The sequence below is a fragment of the Pongo pygmaeus genome, chromosome 2, assembly GCF_028885625.2.
Source record: "Pongo pygmaeus isolate AG05252 chromosome 2, NHGRI_mPonPyg2-v2.0_pri, whole genome shotgun sequence".
NCBI classification, from domain to species: domain Eukaryota; kingdom Metazoa; phylum Chordata; class Mammalia; order Primates; family Hominidae; genus Pongo; species Pongo pygmaeus.
Window position 1 is genome coordinate 33,457,463 of NC_085930.1, and position 22,301 is coordinate 33,479,763.

Genomic DNA, 22,301 nt, shown 5'->3' on the forward strand with positions numbered 1-22,301 from the left:
TTTATCAAATAATTTTTTAAATATTGATGTTTGCAAGATGAATGGCTGGTTACACATATGTAAATAAACCAAATATATTTTGGGCATATGAAATAGCATTTTATAAGCAACTCTGCTGGATTAATGGATTGATGAGTATTCTTTACAATGTTTCTCTGGAACTTTAAACTCTGAAACTCATTCTATAAGAAATATCATTTGGATGCTGTAGTCAGCCAGAATTCACATCTACTTACTCAGGCAGACTTCATGTCTTTGTTTTGTTTTCATTCTGGGTTCAAACGTATCCCCTCCATGAGTCTGGAGCAGAGGCCTTCTTGCCCAAGGCTTTGCAGAGCTGACCTCTCTTCAGATGGAGGCAACCTGGCAACTCAACTTCTCTTAGTAACTTGTGCCTTTGTCTTTTTCTGGACACCTTATACAGCACTATTGGCTATAACCTGCTGCAGTAATTACCGCCGAATAAAGTAACTTAGGTAGCCTGATGAACTCACCTCAGAGCTTTGCCTGATTATTGTACAGTTGCCTGCTGCCCACCACACAGATAAAGGAGCATTTCATTCTGTTCCAGTCTCGTGTGTTTGAAAGCACATCTTGCTTAGTGAGGCTCGTATAAGGAATGCTGGACCCAAATCAAATAAACAAGTTTCCTAGTAGGAATACAATAACCATTTCCTGATTTTCTTTGAGATATAGAGCAATAAACTACCATGTACTGAGTGGTTTCTATGTGCAGGGTACTATATTGAGAACCTTATATTATAACTTAATTGCTCCCTCATGACAATCCTTCCTGGCACTACTATTATCACCTCAATTTGTAGATGAGATAACTGGGGCAGGGTTGACTCCATGGACATGTGGTATATACAGTCACATGGGACCCCATGCTCAGAAGGGCCCCATGCTTGGTTTAAGGTCCTGCTGTCACCATCTTGAAATTCTTAATACTTTTATCTTTGAACTTTTGTTTTGCAAGGGAAGTCTGAAGGGACAATACAGCATGCATGTGAGTGGGGGAAACAGAAGCAATAAGCATGTCTGCATTTTCTTGACTCCTCACTCATTCGTGGCATTGGAGGAATCCATTACATATAATTCCAAAGGAACCATGATGTGTGGGAGTTCAGCAAGACTCAAAGGTAGAACAAGGTAAGTATGTCACATTTACCATTCAGTAAAAGGGTAAGGAGGGGGACACACAGAGCTGTGAGAGGCCGTACTTTCCATTGGAACCAGAACTTGCTTTAGATGCAGAAAGAAGGCAATGTCACTTTAAGGTACGAGTGACCAAGAAACTCTATCATATCCTTTCTTACTCATGCATTTGCCAACCACTTATGCTGAAAATGATAAAGCAGAAAAGGGAAAGATAGGGAAACCCAGAGGTTTTTTTTTTTTTTTAAACTCTTCCTCATTCAGAAATAAGTTGAAAGAAGAGTGTTGGTAGCATGTGCACACATCAAGAAGTGAAATAAACAGCTGAATTAGTTTTGTGCAGCATTTCCACTATTCTGGTAGGAACAAAATACATATGCATATATGCATAAACTGTAAAATACAAATTGTGCAATTTCAGTCATTTCACTTAGGAGTTAAAGGCTCTTACGTTTGCATTTAAACCTGGGATTGAACAATATAAAGATACAAAGTAAACTTCATGCTAATAATTTTAAATTTTTTATTTACTAAGACTTCAAATAGTAAATTAAATAAATAAAATCGTGACAAAAGGAGAAATCACAAAAAGGAAAAAGCTTTATATTTTAGTATCTTTGCAACAATTTTTTCATGTTTTTGAACCAGGGGACCTACATTTTTATTTTGTTCTTGGCTCTGCAAGTTATGTAACTATCTTAATCAAGTCTACAAAATACTCTTTTAATAAATCTCAGGAATTCACTTTTAGAAAACAAAACCCCTAGTTTTCCTAAATTGTTCTCACTCTAGCAGAGTCTCTTAGAGTTAACCTTTTAGATTCTTCCTTCATATGGATCATGCCTAATGTCTAGAGGTTTTTAAAAAAAGACCTGAAACACTAGAAAAATAACATACACAGAGGCTAAAGATAGTACCATGATCCAAGACATATGGTTACATGAGCAATTTAAAAATACCTTTTGTTATGATCACAGTTATTTTGCATAAAGCATAGGCTATTACAGCCAATTACAAATTGGAACAAATGTCATTACCTGGTTGCATGTGTTGGCTCTTACTGCTCATTAAATATTTCCAACATACACATATTTTGGGAGTCTTTGTGCTCTATTGGGGACACAGGTGTGGAAAAATAAAACTAAAGAATAGAATTTCTATTTCTGTTCTGTACAATAAAATTCTTTGTGGATTTATAGGAGCCCGGAAATATATACATTGTAGACTGAAATTCTGCCAATATATGTGACTTCATTTAGAAAGATATATACTTAAAATGTCAATTTAGGAAAAGTTGCATAGAATGCAGTTACCTTAACAAAGTTTCCATTCCTAATAGTTAATTCTATACAATGTTGCAGACCAATTAAATCTAATTTGCTTAATATTTTGAATGCCCTATTGTGGAGGACAGGGACAGTTTACCGCTTAAGGAAATCTACTGTTGAAATATTTTGTTAATTACTGGATTTTTCAGTAATACTCTTATAATTGCAGTTTGATAAATCCCAGTTTTCACATTTTGGGTCTGCTCCCATTAGAGGATGCCTGCATTGCAAGCCTCACTGCTTCAGAATGTTGTCACAGGGAAGCTTAGTTCTGCATGCAAAGTTTCTGTCATTAAAGTGTCCACAAAAGAAGCATGAAATAAACCAAGATAATCCTAAAAGAAATTAGGTTAAGGGGGTCTGAAAAAGGCCCTTGCTATGTTTAACAATTTTTTCATTAAACTAATTTTCTGGACATAAGAGCACAGACTCTGGAAACAGATTAAATCCTATGCAACTACATGCTAGCACAAGTCAAAGTACTTAACCTCTGTGTACCTCAGTTTCCTGCAAAGTAGTCTCATAAGGTTCTTAAAGATAATTAAAGTTGTAACAAAGGCCAGGCATGGTGGCTCAGCCTGTAATCCCAGCACTTTGGGAGGCCAAGGTAGGGAGATTGCTTGAGCTCAGGAGTTTGAGATTAGCCTGGGCAACACAGTGAAACCCCATCTCTACAAAAAATACAAAAATTATCCATGCATGGTGATGGGCACCTGTAGTCACAGCTACTCAGGCTGTGGTGGGAGGATTGCTTGAGCCCATGAGGCAGAGGTTGCAGTGAGCTGAGATTGCACCACTGTACTTCAGCCTGGGTGACAGTGAGACCTTGTCTTGGGGCGGGGGGGGGGGGGGAAAGCTGTAACAATGTCAAACACAAAAAGTATGAATTAAGTATTAGTAACAATGGTGATTTCTAGAAAGCAGAGTTTGTGTTCTACAAAGTCTAAGGACATATTACAAGAGAGGAAAATGTTCAAAAAATCTTTACAGCAAGGATCACAGGTTCCAAAATGCAAGCATTTCACAATAAACATTACAAACCAAACTCATTCATAAATATCGATGCAAGAAAACCCTAAAAATATACTGACAGGCAGAATCTGGATCTGACAGCACACAATACAATAATAAATTATTACCACATATAGTTTATCCCAGGAATGTAACATAAAGGGGAAAAAAAAAAGGCTGGGTGTGGTAGCTCATGCCTGTAATCCAGCACTTTGGGAGGCTGAGGCAGGCAGATCATGAGGTCAGGAGATCGAGAGCATCCTGGCTAACACAGTGAAACCCCATCTCTACTAAAAAATACAAAAAATTAGCCAGGCGTGGTGGTGGGTGCCTGTTGTCCCAGCTACTCGGGAGGCTGAGGCAGGAGAATGGTGTGAACTTGGGAGGCAGAAGTTGCAGTGAGCCGAGATCGTGCGACAGAGCAAAGACTCTGTCTAAAAAAAAAAAAAAAAAAAAAGAAAAAAGAAAAAAGAAAAAAAAGTAAGTCTATTTCCACAGGTGCTGAAAAGTCATTTGAAAGAAATGCTAATTCTGAATAAATAAGAATTCAGTGGGGTACTTTCTTATAAAATATATCTTAAAACATCTAAATCAAATGTATGATCCTCCTTTACTAAACATGCCAGACCCTTGCTGGCACCAAGAATGACAGTGGATAAAAAAACAATGGGACTGTTGATAACTGAGTTGAATTTCCCATTATTCCTGTACACCAATAACAGACAAACAGCAAGCGAAATAATGAGTGAACTCCCATTCACAATTGCTACAAAGAGAATAAAATACCTAGGAATCCAACTTACAAGGGATGTGTAGGACTTCTTCAAGAAGAACTACAAACCCCATAATCTCAGCCCAAAATCTCCTTAAGCTGATAAACAACTTCAGCAAAGTGTCAGGATACAAAATCAATGTGCAAAAATCACAAGCATTCTTATACACCAATAACAGACAAACAGAGAGCCAAATCATGAGTGAACTCCCATTCACAATTGCTTCAAAGAGAATAAAATACCTAGGAATCCAACTTACAAGGGATGTGAAGGACCTCTTCAAGGAGAACTACAAACCACTGCTCAAGGAAATAGGAGAGGGCACAAACAAATGGAAAAACATTCCATGCTCATGGATAGGAAGAATCAGTATTGTGAAAATGGCCATATTGCCCAAAGTAATTTATAGGTTCAATGCCATCCCAATCAAACTACCATTGACTTTCTTCACAGAATTGGAAAAAACTACTTTAAAGTTCATATGGAATCAAAAAAGAGCTTGCATAGCCAAGACAATCCTAAGCAAAAATAACAAAACTGGAGGCATCACACTACCTGACTTCAAACTATACCACAAGTTTACATTAACCAAAACAGCATGGTACTGGTACCAAAACAGATATATAGACCAATGAAACAGAACACAGGCCTCAGAAATAACAGCATGCATCTACAACCATCTGATATTTGACAAACCTGACAAAAACAAGCAAATGGGGAAAGGATTCACTACTTAACAAATGGTGTTGGGAAAACTGGCTAGCCATATGCAGAAAGTTGAAACTGGATCCCTTCCTTACACCTTATACAAAAATTAACTCAAGATGGAGTAAAGACTTAAATGTAAGACCTAAAACCATAAAAACCCTAGAAGAAAACCGAGGCAATAGCATTCAGGACATAGGCATGGGCAAAGACTTCATGACTAAAACACCAGAAGCAATGGCAAAAAAAAGCCAAAATAGTCAAATGGGATCTGATTAAACTAAAGAGCTTCCTCTGCACAGCAAAAGAAACTACCATCAGAGTGAACAGGCACCTACAGAATGGGAGAAAATTTTTGCGATCTATCCGTCTGACAAAGGGTTAATATCCAGAATCTACAAAGAACTTAAATTTACAAGAAAAAAAAACAAACAACCCCATCAAAAAGTGGGTGAAGGACATGAACAGACACTTCTCAAAAGAAGACATTTATGCAGCCAACAAACATATGAAAAAATGCTTATCATCACCGGTCATTAGAGAAATGCAAATCAAAACCACAATGAGATACCATCTCACTCCAGGTAGAATGGCAATCATTAAAAGTCAGGAAACAACAGATGCTGAGAGGATGTGGAGAAATAGGAACACTTTTACACTGTTGGTGGGAGTGTAAATTAGTTCAACCATTGTGGAAGCCAGTGTGGCAATTCCTCAAGGATCTAGAACTAGAAATACCATTTGACCCAGCAATCCCATTACTGGGTATATGCCCAAAAGAATTATAAATCATTCTACTATAAAGACACATGCACATGTATGTTTATTGCAGCACTGTTCACAATAGCAAAGACTTGGAAGCAACCCAAATGCCCATCAATGATAGAGTGGATAAAGAAAATGTGGCACATATACACTACGCAGCCATAAAAAAGAATGAGTTCATGTCCTTTGCGGGGACATGGATGAAGCTGGAAACCATCATTCTCAACAAACTAACACAGGAACAGACAACCAAACACCACATGTTCTCACTCATTAGTGGGAGTTGAACAATGAGAACACATGGACACAGGGAGGGGAACATCATACACTGGGGCCTGTTGGGAAGTCGGGGGCAGGAGGAGGGATGACATTAGGAAAAATACCTAATGTAGATGATGGGTTGATGAATGCAGCAAACCACTGTGGCACTTGTATACCTATGTAACAAACCTGCATGTTCTGCACATGTACCCCAGAACTTAAAGTATAATTTAAAAGAGGTAAAAAAAATTATCACTTTAGGAGAATTTCAATGACTTAGATAAAAAGTAAATTTTCATACAAATTTCTTTCTACACTGTGAAAATAAATTCTATTTCTTTTCTATTCTTGCTTTTCCGTTTTTTTTTTAAATAGAGATGGGTCTCACTATGCCGTGCCGGTTGGTCTCTAACTCCTGGCCTCAATAAATTCTCCTGCCTTGTCCTCCCTAAGTGCTGGAATTACAGGTGTGAGCCACTGTGCCCAGCCTCACTTTTCCACTTATAAAGAATGTGTCAGTGTAAGGCTTTCCCTCAACAACCTAGTGAAATTTGAAAAAAGATTTTGAAATAAAAGCATCTGATGTTTGAAAACATACTTTATAGATTAAACATGCTAAGACTTATCTGTGGATTACTGCAAACAGGGGAACATAGTAAAAACAAATGAATTTATCTGTATTAGTGCAAGTAGCTCAACATAGTAAAAACAATAGAATAGAAATATTTGGGCTTTACCCATCAGCCAAATGAAAAAAAAAATATCCTTTTAGGTTAAAAGGATCAAGATGTAGGAGACTGGATATTCACTAGATCCCTTCATTTTCTCAATCTCTTCATCTATTTCTGGGCTGCTCATTGTAGATGCTTTTCTTGGTTACTACTACCAGTATCTGTTTTAGATGGTTTGTCTTGTATCTCTAACTGCTGCGATTTCTTGAATTGTCATCTGTCATCTAAGTCTAAGGCTTTATGCTTAGTCATTTGTGGTCTACTAGCTAGACTAGCTTCAGGAATGTCAGTGTGTTCTACCATTAAGGTCAGATTGGCTACCACATCGAAGTGGAGGTTGTTGTTACAGCTTTTAGAAACATGTCTGTTTTTTTAAAAGACAACATACGAATGAAGAAATTCAGAATCTGGATAAAAGGTCCATAATGCTTGACCAGGAAAAATGTTCCCCTGAGGGTCTTTTTAGATGTTCTTCTCTCAGGCTGCCTGAATCTATGCTCATCTCCTTTTTTCCAATTTCTTGTTTTAATCTGTTTATATCCTTTACTAGTTTATTTATTGCTTGTTCATTGTCTTCCACTTTTTTTTGCATATACTCTTTAATTCCTCTTGTAATGAAGCATTACATTTCATTTATCTTATGTACCTCCTTTAATGATCCATCTTCTTCAAAAAATTTAGAGCTGTGTGTTTTTACTGCTTGGCTAAAACCAGTGGATGTACAGGAACCTGATACAGTTTTATAACCTAGTTGTTCAGAAATACCCAGATTGGCAACCACTAAAAGTACCCTGTGAAAAAGTCCTTTTTGAGGTTTCAAGGCATGTTTCAGTCGATGAGTAGAACAGCTTTCTGTTATTATACTTGGTGTTAATAGTAGAAAAATAAGTTATTGGTTTGAAAAATGCTCCTGCAAGTTTTTGTGAAGCAGCCTCTCTCTAAACGTCATGATCTGATCTGAATGACGACAGAATTTGTACCAACCTATCACATTCTTTTTGACATTGGAGAATATTTTCTTCAGTGCTTGCTCATTTACTTCACTTGAGGAATTATAAAAGCTAAAAAAGCATGGAATATATTTCTGAATGTCAATTGTATAAACAACTTCAACATCATCCATTTGGGAATCAGTAATGCTATTCTTGGCTTCATCTTTTACTTCCTCAAGAAGAAAACCTTCCGTGTCCCAGACAGTGCTGGGGTTGTGTAAGGCAAGCTGGTCAACACAAAGCCCGAGAACACCTGCTCTTACCCTCCGTGCTGCCGTCGCCTCAGGCTTCATGAGACCTATCTTCACAACTTCATTAATCTAAAACGCTTCTAAAACAGTTTATAGAAAAGGAAATTCTCTCTTTTGTAAAAAAAAAAAAAAAAAAAAAAAGAAAAAAAAGACAACATAAAATGTATGCATCAATGATTCAAAGGAAGCTCTTTCCATAAGTATAAAATAAAAGCCTCAAGGGATACAAGAGCAGTACCATTAATTAGCAACTTGTTTCTTAGTTTTATATAAAATAGACTGATTTACAGTTGAAAATGCTTTAGAATTTGATGAAATAAGGTAATGATTTTTATTAGAAGCCAGTGTGGCACGTCATGAGACCCTAATAAGAATAAAATCACCCACAGAATTAAAAGAAAAAACTATATTCATGGAAATCTCCATAACAGAAATATTGTCAATTCTTATTTGCATCTGTAAGTGCCCACAAGCCACATTTAGCTATATTCAGACCTGAGTGGGTATAATCTAAATTTAAGCACCTCTAGCTCTTGACATTTGGCCACAGCTCCTGTACCACATTTCATCAACACTAACCCTGAGTAACGTATACCTGAAAAACACCGTTGAGAAATATTGCTGTCTTTAAGCTCCAGCAGGGAGTTCCACTCACCCACTAGTTGGTTCTCAAAAAAGGGACCTCCTAAGTGTGGCCGTGGAACAGGTATATAAACAGCTCACCAGCGCCCTGGGCTCTGTGACTCTGTGGCTATCAACTGCCTTTGCCCCTGCTGTAGATGGGTCCCCTGTGGCCTATTGGTAGATGAAGGGGAGAAGGGAGAGGGAAACCCCACTGAAGAAGTCAGTCTAGGCAGAGGCGGGCAGGCCTGTGGAGAGCTGGAATGTAAAAACAGTAGAATGCTGTTGTCTCCTCACTTATTGAAAGGCTACTTACCAGTAGTTCTAAGTTTCAACAGAGGGACCAAATTTGCGCCCCACCCACCCCACCCATTGTCTTATTCCGGTGACAAAGAACTGACTAATAAAACAAAATTTACACCACAACAGCAAACTGGTTTCACCAATGAGGTATAAAAATGATTCATGACTCAACTTTAGCCCACCTCCACCCTGAAGACCATTGCTGGAAAAAGATAGGCTCTAATATTGTTGATGCCATCTCACTCCACAAGACAGAATCAATAACAACTACAGAAAACCCGCCTATCCATGGTAATTAAGCGACCCTGAAGTAATTACATATGAAAAGGCCAGAACAGCAGCAACTGAAAGTCTGGACCAACTCAAGAACATCACTAATGTTCTTTCAGGAAGGATGGCGTCACTTCTGGAAAAACACTGATGGTTATTTTTCTAGAAAATTGGGGAAATCCTGCTGTCTGCTTGGGCACGTGCTAAGTTGTAGCTTTGCAAAATTTCATGGTAGCTTGAAGCTCAAGTAGAATAGAGTAGCATAAGTAATGTCAGTGTTGTGCCAACTTTACTATGTTAATACATACAATATAATTGACTAATATACAATGTTAATTTTTAATACATCACTCAGTAGATTACTAGCACATTGCCCTTAAACATAAAAAAGAATGTCTATAGAATTATGGAGCATCACAAAGTAATATAAGTCCTCCACCTTTTAGAGTATTCCTAAGCCCCTGAAGAAAGCTGTACGAGGCTGAGGATCACTCTGGACGTGGGCCAGGCTTTCAGTTCATGCTGTTTATTCATGTACCTCTAAACATGGAAACATAGTAATTGCTCAATAAACATGTTCTGAAAGAATGAATAAATCTGCTCTTCTATTCCTTTAATGCCTGGGGCTAGAAGAAAGATGAATGAAGCCCGAGGCTTTGCAGGCAGAAAGGAAAAAAATAATTAGAGGGTTGGGAAATAGCACAATCAGCACAAACAAATATTTTTTTGAAAAGTAATCAAAAAATTAGTCTTTAATAAGTCCTATTTGTAGGACTGTTTTTTTTCCCTCAGAGAAAGTATATGTTTTCACGTGGAAAAAAAACCTTCCTTCTTTGCCTGAAAAATAACTGGAGAGCAAATTTTAAAGCAAATCCTACACTATTCAGTAATTATTTCCATTAAACATCACAAGATCTGTTGAATAACGAACCCACACCCAGTTTGACAGAACACTCTGTTATGCCCCATGGCTTGGAGAATTCTGGCTTATCTCAGTCTTTAAGATGCAGTCTGCAGAACAGGCCCCTGGCAGGCTGAGCTCATACTGAAGGTTAAACTACTCACAGAAGTGCAGCCAGCCGTACCACAGAGCAACAGTACAAAAATGACTAGGAACAGCAGCCACTTCTAGGATTCCAGAATGTTCACAGCCGTGTTCTGAAGGGAGCTCACAGCTTATGTTGGTGCGGATGTCACAAGAGAAGGTGCTCAGAATTGTTTGGAATTGAATAACAGCAGTGAGAAGCAGCCCCTCATTGGCCCGCTGTAGAGAGTGAGTGGAGCCTCTACATATGAAATGGGAGTGCGGCATTGATTGGAAGAGAGGATGTGGGGAAAGGGATATGGGAGGAAGACAAGGTTAAAGGGGGGAAAGAGGGCGTCTCTTTCCAGTAATGTGTACTCCCAATAGCTCTGCCATACTTGGTCACCATTTACAGCTTTCTAAGGTTGTCTGGAAGAAAAGACACACTTACTTTTTCTAAACAGAGGGTCATTGTAAAGACAATCCTTTGAAGAAGACATTATTGGAGTTTTTCTCAGTTTTACTTTCATTCTGTGAGAGTTGGGGAGGCAATCCTATTAAAAGCATGCATTTCACCTAAGGTTGACTATATAACTTGCAGGGTCGGATGCAAAATCAAAAGGTAGGACCCTAAAAAGAGTGCCATTGAAGGCACAAAATTCAACTCTTACTTTCTTCCCCCATCTCTGTCTTGACCCATCATAATGTTTATTTGCTATTTAATATTGCACTGTGCAGGTGGGTGCAGACCCTCAGCCCACTCTCTTCCCCCTCCACTTACTATCTCCCTCCAGCAGCAGTTCCAAGATCAAGCTCAAAGTGCTTTACTCTTATCCCCCAACCCACCCCCCAGGGGTGAAAAGTCAATCTCCCTTCCCCGCAGGTCTGCCATCCCAATTCACAGACCCCCAAGGGATTGCCATTTCTGCACTGGGACATACTGTGTACCTGATGCAGGTGAGAGGGAGGCTTGCCCTCACCAAATGCCCTACTTAATGCACAGTGGCACTGCCAGACACTGCAAGGACTGCTGCCGCCATGCCCGGCCAGATGTCATTATGGAGGTGTGCACACCCAAGTCCCTGCTGGAGGTGGAGGGCAGCTGAAGTCGCTGAATAGGGATGGGAAGTGGAAGGCAGCCAAGCAGCAGGGACACCAGAGCTGGAGGACATGACAGTTGAGAATCAAACTAGGGGAGGGGCTGGGAGGCCAAGCATAAGAACCCAGGCTCCAAGCCCTCTGCGCCTGCTCTGTTGTCTGATAGGACCTCACTTACAAAATAAAACGGAAAGATAAATTAAGAATTCATGACAGTGACAGCAGGGCATTAAACCCAGAATGCAAGGTCCTCTAAGTGCACTGGTCATCTGATCGTGAAGCCAGCCCTGACCCTTCCACTTCCAGTGCCTGGACACTGACCACAATGCTGAGGTTCCAGGTCATTTCATTTCCTGTGCTCCTGGCATAGAGTCGGGAGCATCTCCTTCAGCTACTGTCCCAGACTAACCCTGCTTCACTCGCATGCTCTGGCAGATTCTCTCCCCGACACCACAAATGTTTAAAAACTATTTCTCTTACCCACTTGCCACATCCTTTCCTAGTTTAGCAGACCTGTTAGGCATTAAAATTGTTGGCTTTATTGCCTGTAATTTTTTCCTTGCCCGTGTTTTATGTGTGCACCCCACAGAGAAGTTTAGTGTAGAGTGTTGTCTGTTAACTGGTTTAAGCCTTGGCAAGGGCTTGATTTTGAAGTAGAGACTGTACATTCGCACACACACATTTTTCCAGTGAATTCACCACTTTGTTCATGTTATCGCTACAGGAAGTGTGTCTGGATATTTTTCTTTATCAGGACTTTGGATATTTTTCTTTCAAATTGTAAAGCCAGGTCACATTAGCTCTCAGATAGTATCCAAAATCAAAGCTGTCAAATCAGCAAAGGTTTTTCTTCCTTTTCAAATGTTCTTGTCAGCTTTTCCATGTAGGAGTGGGGAGTCAGGAATAATTTACACAAGATGAGTTTTTAACATTGAGTTCAAAAGTACTGGAACACTTATAGGCCATGGAGAAAAGCACTTTGGCACGGTGTTCAGCTATACAGGCTGAGGAGTCAGCCTGCTACTTGTAGATTTCTTAACCTCTTGGGAACTCACTGTCTTCAGTGGGACAAAGAGAATGCTAATAGTACCCGCTTCATGGGGTTGCTGTAAGGATTTAATAACCAATTTCCATAAAGCCCTTAGCTCAGCACATTGTAAGTGCTCAAAAATATTAAATCATCAGCTAACAGGTTGATAAGAAGTGACACTCCAGCATTTGATCATCTATGTGCCCAGCCTGGAGAATGGAACACAGCAGTGGCAAACCTGTGGCAAATCCTCCAGCCCTTGATTTTGTCTCCCTTTTCTTGATGCAGCGCATCCCCAGTGGCAGAGAAAAGACTGGGCTATTACCTTGGGATCAGATATCTGGGGACCATGCTAAGAATTCTAGGCTTTCTCCCATATGTAGATTGCGTATAGATTTTTCAACTAAACTGGGGTACTATTGAAAGAAAGGGAGCACAATTAATTATATCAAAACAGCAGGTGTCAACCATGACGATGCCAGATAAAACAGGGTATATAGTTACTTTACTAATGGGTAGAGTCAACCCTTTACCCCAGTTGAATAATTTTTTCTCCTGGATATTTTTACTATAGGCAACTAGGCAGGGAGCCTTCCCTAGCAAACTCTGGGTAGTCAGCTATTACAGCTGTGAATATGTTGACCCTGATTGTGGAGCCCATCAGGAAAGGTGAGACTCAGCTCTGGTCCTCAGGAGCTTACTATTTTGCTGGTGAGACATGACATAGAAGAAACACACACACGACAAAAACAACTGGGGAACAACACAGAAGAGTATAACCTAATACTGGCTTTCATGGCATAGCACTTGGTATGACCCACATGTGTCAGAGAGCACTGAATTTCCATGGAATGTAAAATATTTAAAGTAAAATAATATGTGGATAATCAGGAAAGTTGATGTGACCATGTTCCTTGGTTTTGAAATGTAAAAAAGTAAAGAAAATTCTAAAGTTTAAATGCTATCTTATATATCTATTCCAGATACCCCTTTAATATCCTTTTACTGGCAGCTGTCTTTCTACTTAAGACCCCTTCTCCATAGCAAGACTTTTGCAATGAATCTGGGACCATATATCCTTTTGGCCTATGACAAAAAGGGCCATTAGCCATTCGGGGACACTCTTTTGTATATAATCGAGAATGACTTTTTAAAAGTTAGATTTTGATCTCAGTGCATTGTGGATTACATTTGAAAAAATTGTGCTTTATATTAAAATATTGTGAATTTTTGTATTGTATTTCCAAGAAAAGATAGACTTGGCGACAGTTCATCATTTGATGAAGTCAAGCAGACCATGAAAACATTGTAGTTGAATCCAGTAGAAAAAAACAGGACTTTGAAAGGATGTTTTCTTTACCAAAACATGATGAAATGGTCATCTCTTATCATACAATGGCTTTCTGGTATAAACTAATGGTGAATTGTTTAAGAGATGGTGTACATTTATTAAGAAACTGATACCTATTAGGCGAATTTCTTTAAAAATCCCCTTTGAAGCTTAAGTTCTGGTAAATTTTGTGCCTTGGAGGAAAAAAAAAATCAAATGATTCTGGGATTCCTGTTTTTTTAAAATGATAAATTTGGACTCATCTTGAAGATTTAAAGCCAAATACTTCCCAAGTGGTAAATCTATTTCCAAAGAAATAACTAAGAATTAGATGACATTTTGAAAATAATTTTAAAAGAGAAAAATCTATCTTAAATGGTACCCACAGCTGTTTCAGACTTTTTGGGCCTTTCCTTTTCCTCTTTCCCACCTATTCATCCACCCGTCCACCCATCCACCCGTCCACCCATCCACTCATCCATTCATTAATTGTGTTTCTGAAATCAATGACAACATTGAGGGTAAAACGAAATCTAAGGTTCCTGGGGTCCTTAGCTCCTGGGAGTTTTCTACTTGGGTGAAGTGTAGAGGCAGACAAGACACACAAAAATAAAAACAAATAGCAATTGATTAACCTTAAGAATGAGAAAAGCAAATGCTAAGCCTCCAGGATATTCATGGAGAGGGACTGAAATGTCTATCCTGGCCAGAAATGGCCTTGTGTACAGTAGATAAAGTAGGACTTGATGGATGGGCAGCACATAATAAGCAGAGATGGTGATGGTGGAGGAAGGGGAGAAGAGAACAAGTTTTGAGGATGAAATGAGTGCCTTACATATTTTATTTAAACCTTAATGAGGAGGTAGCCATAATACATCTCCCCACCCACTTTTTAACCATTTTTTACAGGACATTATAGAAGCAACACATCAGGAACTTATGACCTTTGTCCTGTAGAACAGATAAAGTTCCTTAAGTTCTGAGAGGCAGTAGAACACAGTGGTTCAGAGCTCAGACTTCCTAGCTTCAAATCCTGTACCTGCCATATAGTAGCGGAGTAGCCTTAGGAAGTTTAAAACTCTTGGAGTTTCAACCTCCTCCTGGGTAAAAGAGAACTAACAATACTACCTATCCCTGCATAACTGCCATCTTGCATCGGTATCAGGAGTCTGATATTCACTCCTGGCAGCTGTCTTGCTCCCTGCCTTTGAAGCCTCTTGCCGTCTCTCTAAGGACTCTGCCAGGAAGAGAGGGCTCAGCTGGCTTCAATGGCTGGTACTATATCATTTCCTTCTATTGGTTTATCCTGCTTCTTTTTTTTATAAGTTATTTTTTTCAGCTTCTTTATATTCCCTATATAGTTCCTTCAGTTATTGTCAACCCCTATTTCTGTTTTTCTTCAATGAATGCATAATCACTTATGATAGTTATCTTTCAGTGTAATAAACAGTATCAATCTCTATTATTTTATATTTCATCCCACTTTCATAAAAATAGAGCATTCTTAAACGTTTTTATGATAGAGAAGAAGAGAACAACTGAAATTCTAAGGGTTGCCATGGTAAAAGAGGAAAAATTGTGCATTTCCTCTTGCCATCTATACAAATATAAAAATTAAGGGTAAACCTTGTAAATGGTACTAATAATCTATAGAAATATAAATTGCATTAAAATTTATAAGCACACAATTTATACTGATTCAACTTTGATTCAAAAGTAAATCAACTTGGCTTTTAAATTTTTGAAAATGTTTCACTGTGAAACAAAGTGAGAAACTTCAAAGTAAGAAACTGATGGTTGAATTTTAGCCCTATCTAAAATTCAAGTAGCTGACACACATCAGCTACTGTGTCGTCATCTTAGATTTTGCTTATTTTGCTTTTTAATCTTGTTTTGAGAGTTGACCCTGACGAGAAACATACTTGGGTATGATCGATGGGCATGGCTGCCTTTCAGTGACTAACAGCTCTGCTAAAACAATCTACCCTCTACAATTTTACCAACACTATCTCCCCACCCACAAATATAAAACAAAATCACAAAACTGCCACTTAGACCAAGCTTTTTCAACCTAGACACTAACCTCTTAGAGCTGGCCAGAACTTTAGTGGAAAGTTAACCCAATAGTTATTAGCAATTGAGACAAACAAAGCTCAGAAGTGTTAGGTAAATTATCCAAGGCCACTCTGCTTGTTATAACAGCAACTGACAAAATTTATAAAACATGCCTACTCTGTGCTAGAGTCTATATTAGCTTCCTTTTTTTAATTTGTTTTGAGATGGAGTCTTGCTCTGACTCCCAGGCTGGAGTGCAGTGGCGTGATCTTGACTCACTGCAACCTCCCCCTCCCAGGTTCAAGCAATTCTCTGCCTCAGCTTCCTGAGTAGCTGGGATTATAGGCACCCGCCACTACACCCGGCTAATTTTTGCATTTTTAGTAGAGACAAGGTTTCACCATCTTGGACAGGCTGGTCTTGAACTTCTGACCTCGTGATCCACCCGCCTCGGCATCTCAAAGTGCTGGGATTACAGGCATGAGCCACCACACCCTGCCTATATTAGCTTCTTTATATGATTCAGCCATAGTCTTTACAATGCTTCTGAAAGATTATTCTCTATTTCATAAATGAGAAAAATATAATTCAGATAATTTAAACTACTTACCCACAACTATTCCACAATAAGTCGTGTTGAATTTGAACCCAGGTCTGTCTGACTCAAAAGTAAATAGGTATTCTTTCGTCATATCATGCTACCTCTCAAATGAAGGCTGATCTTTCCTAGAACACAGATTTTAGCATCCTTGTCTAGGACTTTTTTCAGCTTAGAGCATTTCCAGTGCATTGGCACTGAATCCTTTTCCTCACTAGAGCTGGCATCACTTGGAGGAGTTATAGGCAAGATAGTGACTGAAAGGCCTGTGCTGAGTGTGAGAAATGCACTCCCTTAGAGAAATGAGTGTGAGGGTTAGCAGCTGTGAGAACATGAGAATTAAAACATTTGCACCCCATTACTCCCTTTGGAGTCCTAACACCTGGTTGGAAGACAAAATCTTCAATCAGAATTTGTCATAGTGAACACATATTTTTAAACTTAAGCTTTTTCTGCAGTAAGGATACTAAAGCAATTCTTCAACGTGCACCACATAACTGATGGCTGTAGGTTTTCCTCTGCAGGTGACACTGATTAAAGTGTTTTCAGATGTCAACAGAACATCATTAAGTATGAGTCTTTAAAGTTCAACGCTGAGAAAGTTCTCAGCTAATGAGACATTAGCAAAATTACTAGCAGCTGACCATAAAAGAAAGCAGCAGAAACTTAAATTGTTAACCAGGAGTGAGAACATTCATGATGTGAGTAAAAAAAAAGACATAGGAACTTAGAGGATCTATGAAATGTGAACCATGTTTTATCACGTCATCGCAGGGCTCTGGAGGCCATTAATATTTATTAATAGCCACCGGGGAAAATACTATTTTTCCTACTGCCCCCTCTAGTACAATCTTAGATAAATTTTTACAGAAATTTCATATGAATATTAATTTCCAAAATGGCAAAAGGATGGTTTTGTTTACTTTTGCATGGAAAAGCAGTAAGTGACTTGAAAACATCTCTGTCAATACTTAATAAATAGAAAGATAATAGGTATTAAATGTAAAAATGGTTATAAATGATTACTTAGTGGAAATCCTAGTCCACAGGTTACTAAATGTTAGCTTGAATATTTCTGAATAATCAACAGCTTCTCAATTCAATGGAAAAATGAAAAATGATGGTAAACATATCATTAAACAAACGAAATGTGTCAGACAAGGCTGTACTTAATATTTGCTTAGAAACTGAGGGTAATTCACTGTGTTTGGGTATAGTTTCATGCAACCGAAAAACGTACCACTACCTTACTACAAAAGAAAGTAAGAGCAGGAGCTGTAAGTGATGCTTTTTTTCCATGAAGAAATAAAAATTCTTTGCTCTTGTATGGTACTTTGCACTCAAGGGACTTTAATTCATCAGTTTATAGTTACAAATACACTAAACCACCACAGCATAGCTGTGAAAAATACACCTGTTACAGATGAGCAGAGTTGAGATTCATTGCACAGTAAACTGATATCAGAAAGGGAATTGAATAGAGATGCAAATTTTAAACATACAGCTTGTAGCAGACAGGATAATACCCCCAACAAAGCTTGCTTACATCCTAATCCCCAGAACTTGTGAAGATGTGAGGTTGCGTGACAAGGGAGAATTGAGGTTGCAGGTGGAATTACAATCGCTAATCAGCTGATTTTAAAATAGGGAAAGTACCCTGGATTATACAGCTGCGCTTACTACAATCGCAAGGGCCCTTAAAAGTAGAAGAGGAAAGCAGGAAAGGGAGCCAGGGTGATGTGACGTGATGGTGATGGTGACGGCGATGGTGATGACGGTGATGTGACGTGATGTGATAAGGGCTTGACCCACTGTTTTTGACTTTGAGTGGAAGAGAAATGCAGTAGCCTCTAAAAGCTGGAAAAGACATAAAACCAGATTCTCCCCTCAGAGCCTCCAGAAAGGAATGCAGCTCTGCCCACACCTTGATTTTAGCTCAGTGAGACCCATGTTGGATTTCTGACCTACAACTGCAAGATAATAAACCTGTAATGTTTGAAGCCACCAAATTTGTAGTAATTTGTTTTAGCAGCAGCAGGAAACTAATGTATGGCTGCTTAATCAATTAGGAGCAATTAATGCAAATACAGTCACGGAAGACTATAAATAACCAATTTAAACAACCAAAAAATAACATTTAACTTGGAACAAAAGTTCATTTTTGAAGTAATAAAGGCAGAAGCACACAAATCTCTTGGCTTAAAAAAATACAGAAAAGGAAATATGTACGAGGAATGTTTTCTCATTTCCACTAGAATACTAGAAGAGAAAAGGAATTAATAAAAAGAACATATTGATCTACAATATGAGGTAAGAGTTTTAAAAATAATAATTGGAATAGCCTTCTTGGAGTTGTGGAATCTTTGTCCCTAGGTTCTTTGAGATGCACAGCGACCTATTTTATCTGCCCTAAATGACTTCAATAGCTACTTTCCTGATGACAGGACTTAGATTAAACAATCTCTCAAGTCCTCTTCCAGCCTAAATATTCTACACAGAGTGAAGTCTATCCAATTCTGTGCACAAATATTTAGTGCCTATCTACTTAATGTAAATTATCTTGATATGAATAACCAAAGAATAAGACATAAGCTTGACTTTGAGAAGTTTTCAGTATTATAGTTAACCAAAGTAAATAAGCATATTTAAGCTAGACCAAAAGAATCATAAGGCATAGATAAGTGATATATTGATAAAAACCCATTAAATATATAAAAATCAGTGCATTCTTATTGGCCCTAAAACCCAACCAACGAACACTGTCACTGGTCATCTTTGGAAATCATCAGAGCATCAACTTATAACAATGAAAATTTACCCTGCCTTTCTTATTGAAAGTAACGGCAAAAACTGCAATAACTTTTGTACCAACCTAATAAAACCAATATATATGGAAAATAAAAAAGTGGATGAGAGAAATTTTTTCTTTATCATTGGCTAAAATAGGGAGAAAGAATAATAGAATGAGAAAATTGTTGTTTATAACACCTGAATAAAATAATAGATCTGGGCAATGATTATCAAAACATGCTAAAACCATTAGGTGAAAATTTGATGGAGAATTTTATTGTGAGAGACCAGGCTGAGACCACCTAAACACATCAGTCTTAGGATCACCAAATGGGACAGGCAGCCATTATGCACCTCTTTTTGTGAGTCATTAGGAAATACATAGTACCACCTATAAAGTACTACATTCCCCCTTCCCCCAAATTCAAATCTAATACAGCCTCTAGATCTAATTATATCTTCGTAGGAAATACAGGGGATACGAGGAGCCAGCTCAAAAAATACAGAATAGAAACAACCAGTTCCATATTCTGTAATATAGAATATGGACATTCTCTATGATAAATGACCCAATTTCTCTAGAAATCAATGACATTTAAAAAGAGAAGGTAGAGAGGATTGTTACAGAATAAAAGATACTTAAGAGGCATAATCCAATATATCATATACACCTGTTTGGATCCTGATTCACACAAACCAACCCTAAAAAGACATTTTTAAGATCACCAGAGAAATTTAAATGTGTTCTAGGTATAAAATGGTATTATGGAATTATTGTTATAATGTGATAAAAACATAGTGTTATTAAAAATATTTTTTATCTGTTAGAGATGCATACTGAAACATTTTTAGATAAAGAAATGTGATACCTGGTTATGCTTTAAATACCCAGCAATGAATACAGTATGTATGAAAGAATACACAGAACAAGATTAGCAAAACAGTGATATATATTCAAGCTGCATGCTGAGATATGAAGGTTCATTTTAATACTCTTTCCTTGGTTGTCTGAAATTTCCTGTAATAAAAAACTTTAAAGAATGAACATAATATAAATAAATAAAAGTGTCCCTAGTCCATTTAATCAATTTTCGTCATTGAAACAGTGAAAGGTTAAAATATTTGTGCAACAAATTTTCTTTAGTTTTCTGAACATATTTTTTATCAGTAGTAATTTGACTTCTATTACTTTAAGATTGAACAATTTTCACCTTATATGGAAAAAGAGCTTACAATTGACCAAAATTTCAATTTATATAACAAAAAAACTATCATAAATAAAATATTACTCCTAATGCTCAATGAAAAAAGGGGTAATATGTCATCTGTTTCTATTTGTGTGGGGGCAAACACACGGCTTCCGGTCACTTTTTATACTAAAGAGTGAATAGAGTGGAGACTTCTTTATGGTTTTTGTGGTCAAGGTTAGTGTTATTACATTTGTCAGAAATGCTTACCTCTCAGTTTTTTGGTAACAAACTAGTAGGTTTGCTTTAAAGTGTTTGTCTTATGTAAAATCTAGTTTAGACGCTTAATTAACAATATTACTCTGTTGCCAGATTTTGAAGTCCAACAGAGACGTCTGTATGAGAAACAAGAGGCTACAGGACAAAATAGATTAATCTTCAACATTCCCTGCATATTATCAGAGCTGATATAAAGTAATTGAATTTATAGGATAACACTTCTGAAACTTATAGGAAAGCTCCTAAGCAATAATCCTAGCAGCGGAACAAAATATAAACCTCTTATTAGACTATCCAGAAAGCCTTTAAAAGTATTCACAACAATAGAGGATCCTTTAAATATTTATATATTTATTTATTTATTTGACAGAGTCTCACTCTGTTGCGCAGGCTGGAGTGCAGTGGTGCTATCACTGCTCACTGCAGCCTCAACCTCCCCAGGCTCAAGAGATCCTCCCACTTCAGCCTCACAAGTAGCTGGGACTACAAGGCATGAACTACCATGCCTGGTAAATTTTTGTATTTTTTGTAGAGAGGGGATTTCGTCATGTTGCCCAGGCTGTCTAGAACTCCTTGGCTCGAGTAATCTGCCCACTTCAGCCTCCCAAAGTGCTGTGATTACAGATGTGAGCCACTGTGCCAGGCTTAAAAAAAAATTATTCTTAAATGGTTTTATTTGCAAATAATTTTTCTGGAGAAGGCTCAAAAGTGACCCACATCCTCAATTTACATTTTAACATAATTTAAAACATTTTAAAGCAATATAAAATTTTATAATACATAGAAAAACTTTAATCTTTTTCTCTGAAATATTCTAAATTTTTAAAAATATAATACATTTCCTTTTTTTAAAATGTAGCTTTTCATGAAAAGACACTCAAAATGCTGTAGTTGTACTATCAAAAGATAGTAAGGTACAGCAGCAATGAAAACTAGTCCACATAAAATATGTTACAGAGACTTAATCCCAGACATTTCAGCTGTTTTTTTCCTTATGAATTTTTAAGTTATATGGCCAGGGACAATGAAGATAACTATTTCTGCATGTAATAATTTTTTTAATGTAAAGAATTGTGCTATGAGTTGCAACAATTATGAAGATGTCTTGTAATTCTACCATGTGATTAAGCTAAGGATGTAGAAAAAATAGTTCTTGACATCAAGATTTGTAGGTCATGTTACACCCACCACCTCTTAACCTCCTTTCCTTCCCAGCCCAATACCCAAACACCTTACCAACTATAGCCTCTGTGAATTTCCCTTCAGCGGGAAGAGGGAAGTACTGGTTTGGTGATACATTGCTGCCATATCCCAGGAGAAGACCTTCAAGCTTTACATTTGGACTTGGACGCAGGAACTTCAAGAGGATGGAGTCACTCGTGGTATTGATGTGGACTTTCAGGTTTGGCCTTTTACCTAACAATGGGAATGAAAACATCGATGGCTGTTACTTCCCATTTTTAGCATCCTACCCAAATTCCCAGCAAGTGTTGGTGGCTAGAGGCATTGTTCTTGAAAAACATGTTGTCTACTTTGCTACTCAGTATTACAGCACACACACCCAAATGCCCAAAATGAAGCTTAATAACATAGAGTAGCCTAGAATAAAAAGTATATCTTACTGTTCAATTCTTAGTAGTTTATTATTGGGCAGGTAGATGGAATTTGGTTTATTTTGGCTATTTGAAGTTGGCGAGAACCTTTGCTTTACACACTGTCTGGGTATGGTGAAAGGACCTGA

The 22,301-nt window shown here is 37.8% G+C and overlaps 1 protein-coding gene and 1 pseudogene across 50 annotated transcripts in view; both read right to left on the bottom strand.

Annotated features, from left to right (window-relative positions):
• Positions 1-22,301, bottom strand: part of ABI3BP (ABI family member 3 binding protein) — a 255,252-nt gene that overhangs the window by 155,227 nt on the left and 77,724 nt on the right. For all 50 annotated transcript variants that reach the window (XM_063661543.1, XM_054479900.2, XM_063661552.1 and 47 more), the window contains exon 2: positions 21,797-21,976. In XM_063661543.1, the coding sequence (XP_063517613.1) occupies positions 21,797-21,976 (180 nt within the window). The remainder of the gene's footprint in view (positions 1-21,796; positions 21,977-22,301) is intronic.
• On the bottom strand, positions 6,770-8,017 carry LOC129034141 (BRCA1-A complex subunit Abraxas 1-like; annotated as a pseudogene).